Source organism: Phyllostomus hastatus, unplaced genomic scaffold (assembly GCF_019186645.2).
Source record: "Phyllostomus hastatus isolate PE091 unplaced genomic scaffold, TTU_PhHast_1.1 phas_contig_34, whole genome shotgun sequence".
In the NCBI taxonomy this organism is placed as follows: Eukaryota; Metazoa; Chordata; class Mammalia; order Chiroptera; family Phyllostomidae; genus Phyllostomus; species Phyllostomus hastatus.
Window position 1 is genome coordinate 22,537,086 of NW_025333857.1, and position 5,172 is coordinate 22,542,257.

At 37.7% G+C, this 5,172-nt stretch overlaps 1 protein-coding gene across 2 annotated transcripts; it reads left to right on the forward strand.

Moving 5' to 3' along the window:
• Nucleotides 1-2,856: 2,856 nt before the first annotated feature.
• Nucleotides 2,857-4,180, forward strand: DMAC1 (distal membrane arm assembly component 1). Of its 2 annotated transcripts, none has more exons than XM_045840753.1 (2): nt 2,857-3,166; nt 3,892-4,180. In XM_045840753.1, the coding sequence occupies exons 1-2, from the start codon at nt 2,887-2,889 to the stop codon at nt 3,954-3,956; spliced, it is 345 nt and encodes a 114-aa protein (XP_045696709.1). In that variant the 5' UTR covers nt 2,857-2,886; the 3' UTR covers nt 3,957-4,180. The 2 variants fall into 2 exon arrangements, with proteins under 2 accessions (XP_045696709.1, XP_045696708.1); XM_045840752.1 differs by having other exon boundaries at nt 2,857-3,056.
• Nucleotides 4,181-5,172: the final 992 nt, after the last annotated feature.

The following is a 5,172-nucleotide window of genomic DNA, read 5'->3' on the forward strand; positions in this document are numbered from 1 at the left end:
GTGTTGTCATGATCACCTGTTACCCATAGCTGTGGCCTTCTGAATCATTTGAATAGTTTCTACAGAGGAATGTTCAAGCTTAACACAAAATTTGATGTAGATTCGGGTTCTACTTGCTCAGTCATTTTGAATGAGACGGCCACACAGGACACATGCTCACTCAACAGCATATTGCCCCCACTGACTAGTACAGTGAAGTTATGATTGTTCACACATGTGCATTCCAGTCCACTCTCCTTGGCTTCCAGGTTACATCAATGTCTCACAAACCATTCTCCTTATATTAATAATGGTTGGACTTTTTCTAGAAAGACCTCGTGTGTGTGTGTGTGTAATCTCTAAAAATACACATAAGACATTAATAAGCTTGGCTGTGTTAGGGAAGGGGACCTGAATGGCTGGGCAAGAAGAGTATAAAGTACACTTTTTAGTATATACCTTTGTATGCCTTTTGTATTTTTAAAATTTATAAATTAATAAGAGAGGTCATAAGGCCTCTGCGTCATAACTTCCAAAATGAACTATAGAAATAATAAGTAGTAAAAGAAATAAATAGAGAATGAGGTAAAGTTAGATTTCAACCTTGTCCTTGTTTTTACTTCCAGCCAAATGTACACAGCTTCCTCCAATTATACTTTTGCTTGTTTTCATTGGCCTCAGACCCTACAATTTTATTTACCTCAAAAAGACATCTTCACTTTAATAATTTTTCAAAGTTATAACAATACACCTCAATTTTAATATGTGCCATGTACATTTTTAAAATGTGGGTTCCATAGAAGCCACTGTTGAGTTTTGAAGGGATATCACAGTAACAAAAAAGCTTAAAATCATTCACTGGAGACAATCATCAGAGAACAAGTACATCTTCTGGTATTCAAAACAGTGGTTAAAAAATATTGCCTGTTATTTGGAAAATATATTATGGGCTATTTCAATAATATTTGTCTGGAGAATTAAAGATGTCCTTTCCAGGCACTCTTAACTATGATAAACACACTAAAAAAGATAAGCTTTTAGATGAAATATACATTAGTAAAGTCACACACCAGATAACCATGGCATCCATGGAAATGTGCAATTCTAGATAGTGGGATGTAAGAAAAGATTGGAATTTAAATTTCTATTATTTTATTATTAAATAATAAATTATTGTTTTATTATTTTATTATTTTATTATTATTTTATTATTAGTCTTACATTAAGTAGGATAATACTATATAATTTATAAATAAATATGCATGCATAAGTGCTACTGTGTGCTCAATATTTTTTATTCTCAGAGATGTGTACTCAAAATATTTGGTAACCACTGCAAAATGATGGTAAGTTTTTATATATATAAGGAGAAATTTCATGAATTATAGAATGTTTTAGCAAGCATCATAGCAAGAGTCAGCAGCCATAAATTAAGATTCTTTATGTGCAACACTATTGAATTTATTTGGTATGACACTTGGCACAATACTATATAAAAAGAGATTCTTAATAAATCATAGAATTTTAAGGTTAGGAAACAATGCTGGATATTACCTATTCCAAATCTCCTTATTTCAAACATGAGGTAACTATGGCCAGAGACAATAAAAATGGGCTCTATGTCATATGGCTGCCTCATAGTGACAGAGCCAGGTATAGAACCCAAATTTTATATACGTATGTGTGCAAAACAAAATGAAGTCTTTGAAATTAAGCATCAAGCCAACTAGTATTATCTTATTTTCTTCTATTACTTTATTCTTTCCTATTTATCCATATCTTTATTTTTGTCTTTTTTTTTCAGCCTTCTCAAAATCGTATGTCATTTTAGAACGTAGAATAGGAATTTATTTTTATGGTGTTAATTTTTAAAGTCATTAAAAAAGAAAAAGTTTCAAACCTGAAATTAATCCTATTTTCACCTATCTCCTCTAACAGAAACCACCTCTGAACTCTAAACGCCTTTGTTTCTTACCAGTAATCCGCTGAGAACAGCCCAGCCCAAGAAATATTCACCCAATTCTACCCAAAGGAAATGAAAGGCGAATGAGTTGGGAATGGATGAAATCGAAGTTGAATTGTAAAGAAAGCACTCAGGATTAAAAGTCCATACTTAAGAGATGATAAAAAAGTAAACCTGTAAGAACAGATCCTTTCTTAACTCCTCAAGTCCCTTAGCCCAATTCTGAGTTGAATTTTCTCCAGGGATCTCAAAGCAGAAAAAATACTATGGGTATGAAAAAAATTAGATCATGACACTAGGAAAAAAGCTAAAGAGAAATTGAAAGTATTTATCCAGGCAATTCAAATCCATTTTTTAATACTTTGATTATACTTGTCTAGTCTTGCGACATGTACATGCAGCATTTAAGAAATTGGACTGTTTTCATAGATACTGGTTTCAACAATGATTATGTCACTTAACCAGTTCTGTCATATATTGAGAAACTGATCCTGCCTTGGGTTGGGAAGATTAAATGGCATAGCACAGATAATCGTTTAGCAAAGCAGCACATAATTAAGCACATATTAAAACTCTTTTGTGTTGTATGCCTCCTCACAGGTGAATATGCCTAAGGTCTCACTCAAGAAACTGAGAAAACCAGACTTCTCTTCTACGAAGACTGAGAGTTGAGACATTTAGGGAGTTGTCTAAATCGGTATTCTCAAAGGACTTGCGGGGCAGGGTTGGGCAGGGGAATGGCCACTAGCACGTCTCAGGTGCTCACCACATAATTACACCTAGATTGCCCTACCCCTCCATCTTGTCCCCTACCGAAACCAGCAGGAACTACATTTCCCAGCGTCCCTCAGGCTGCTTCCTGCGTAGCACACCAAAGCCTTGCTTTCCGGCAGCATCTTTTACGTCAGTTCGATTCCAAAGCTCCTACCATTGAGGTCGAGTTCATGAACATGGGTTCTTTCATGTCCCAGCCTCTTGAGTCAGACAAGGTCGCCGCGCCGCCTGAAGCAGCCTCTTCCGCCAGCCCTGCGCCCATGGATAAACCCAGAACCCCGACCTCTGCAGAGCAACCCCCCGTATTTAATAACTGCTGGAGCTGTCGCGTGCTCTCCGGGTCAGGGTTGATAGGGGCGGGCGGGTATGTGTACTGGGTGGCACGGAAGCCCCTGAAGCTGGGATACGCCCCGAGTCCAGGGACTATTACGCAGATGGTCATCGGCATCAGTGAGAGCCGGGGCAGGGCCCTTGAGGGAGGGAGGGGGAAGGAATAAGTGGGGTGCAGCCACGTGGGCGGGGTTGGTTCCCTGGGGCTGGTCACCTGGTGGGAGCCGTTCGGAACAAGATGTGGGGATGGTGATAGGAAGTTGGAACGCTGTTATTTAAAACCAATGTTTTTGAGAATTCTTATTAGCCTCAATCTTTTAAATCCTATCAGTTGCTGTTAAGAGATAATGGTTCCATCTTTTAACAAAGTACGACAGAGAAATAAGAAATTAGCTGTTCAAAGTCGGACACCCAGGATGTGACACAGCTAGCCTTTCATCCTAGGTTTATCTGGCATCATGACAGCTCATGTTTTCTCCAGGTCCTAGGGAAAGCCTGAGAAAGGGCACATAACTTAGACCTTGAGGTTTAAAGTCAGATTTTAGAGATGGGTTCAAAGCCTGCATTGGATGTGTGCCACTGGACATAGTGTCCCACGGCCCTTATCTGTAGCTATGGTGAAGATGTCTTCAGTAAAATGTAGTGATTCTTTTAGGTCTTCTATTATGTGAGTAGAATTTTAGGTTTTCAGATCTCTTACCTTTATAATTAGATTGCCCACATCAATTAAGTTCGTTTCTAGCTTGGGGAGGTAATGGGATTTTTTTTTCCTTAATTTTTTTTTAAAAGCACCTTAGTAAACTATAATGCAATGTACACATAAGGTACTGTTGTTTCTTTTCTAGGCATTGCTTGCTGGGGTGTGGTCATCCTGTCAGATCCCAAAGGAAAGGCCTTCCGAGTTGGTTGAAAATACTACCAGTGAATTTGTTTTCTGTCCCTGCCCCCATGACACACAGAGCAAGCATGGGTCTTTTGGATATTCTGGACACACAGAGAGCTGTCGACGTACTTCAGTTCTGCAGATTCTACAAGACTGAAAAGACAAACATTGGTTGGCATTTTTTGGACATGAATATTTGTGGCCACCTTCTCGGGCTCCACAAGGACCAATAAATTTCTCAAAGAACGGAACAGGTTCTGTGTCTTACCTGAGGAAGGAGAGCAGGAAAAAAAAAGAAACGAGAAACCACATGGGGAAAAAAAAACTAAAATTTAAGTTCCTTTTACTTCTCCCATTACAGGTCAATACCTGTTTATTAACCTAACCCTGGATAGACCTCATGCGGTATGCAGAATTATATAAAACTATCTGTGTACTGCTTATGCTTTCAAAGGCATTGCCAAATCCATCGCTTTATAAGTTTCACAGCTACTCTGAGGTAGTTATTTCATTGGTAAGTGAACCTTAAAAAAGAGAGTTCTAGTGATTTGCATTGGGTTATTCAGCTAGTCAGTGATGGAGCTAGGATGTGTTCTAGACTTTCAGAACTAGGACGGTTCCAAAGAGGCAAGGTTTACCTTTATGAACCAATCAAAAATAAACACACAATAATAGACTTAATTGCTAAAATATGAGAAATTCAATACCTTTTGTAATTTAAAATATATATATATATTTTAGGCACTGGAAATATTCCTGTGATGAAATTGAGATGTCTATGAGATAAGGACTTAAAATTAGGCAGCTAATATCTAAGAGAAGTCTGCTTCTTACTACTTTTTTCTTTCTGATATACCGTGGCTTCTCTGTAAAATTATATGTTGCAATATTTCAGAGCAGAAGCTACTCTTAAATTCACCTGCCAGTCATAGTGTAAGTGTTGAATGATACGTGGAGCAGGTACCTTTAGGGCAGCTACCTTTAGTAGCTATATCTGAAATACAGCCACTTTTTCTAGCATTATATTGACGTGCCTATGTCTATTAAGCCTCACAAATGATAGGAAGACTCCCATTGTCTATATCAGAGTTAATGGTATGGTGGTGCTATATATTATCTATTGAATTAAGAAAGACATTGCAGCACAGACAGCAAGGTATTTATGTGAAATATACAATTCAGTTATGTATTAATATAGAAGTGTTAGATTGGAGGGGACCACAAAAGACCCAAAGCAGAATAC

What these genes read in the sequence shown, in the direction of transcription:
- DMAC1 (XM_045840752.1), top strand. Translation starts at nt 2,887, where the DNA reads ATGAACATGGGTTCTTTCATGTCCCAGCCTCTTGAGTCAGACAAGGTC. An exon ending in AGCTGTCGCGTGCTCTCCGG is followed by an intron (nt 3,057 to 3,891) that starts GTCAGGGTTGAT and finishes TTTCTTTTCTAG; the next exon opens with GCATTGCTTGCTGGGGTGTG.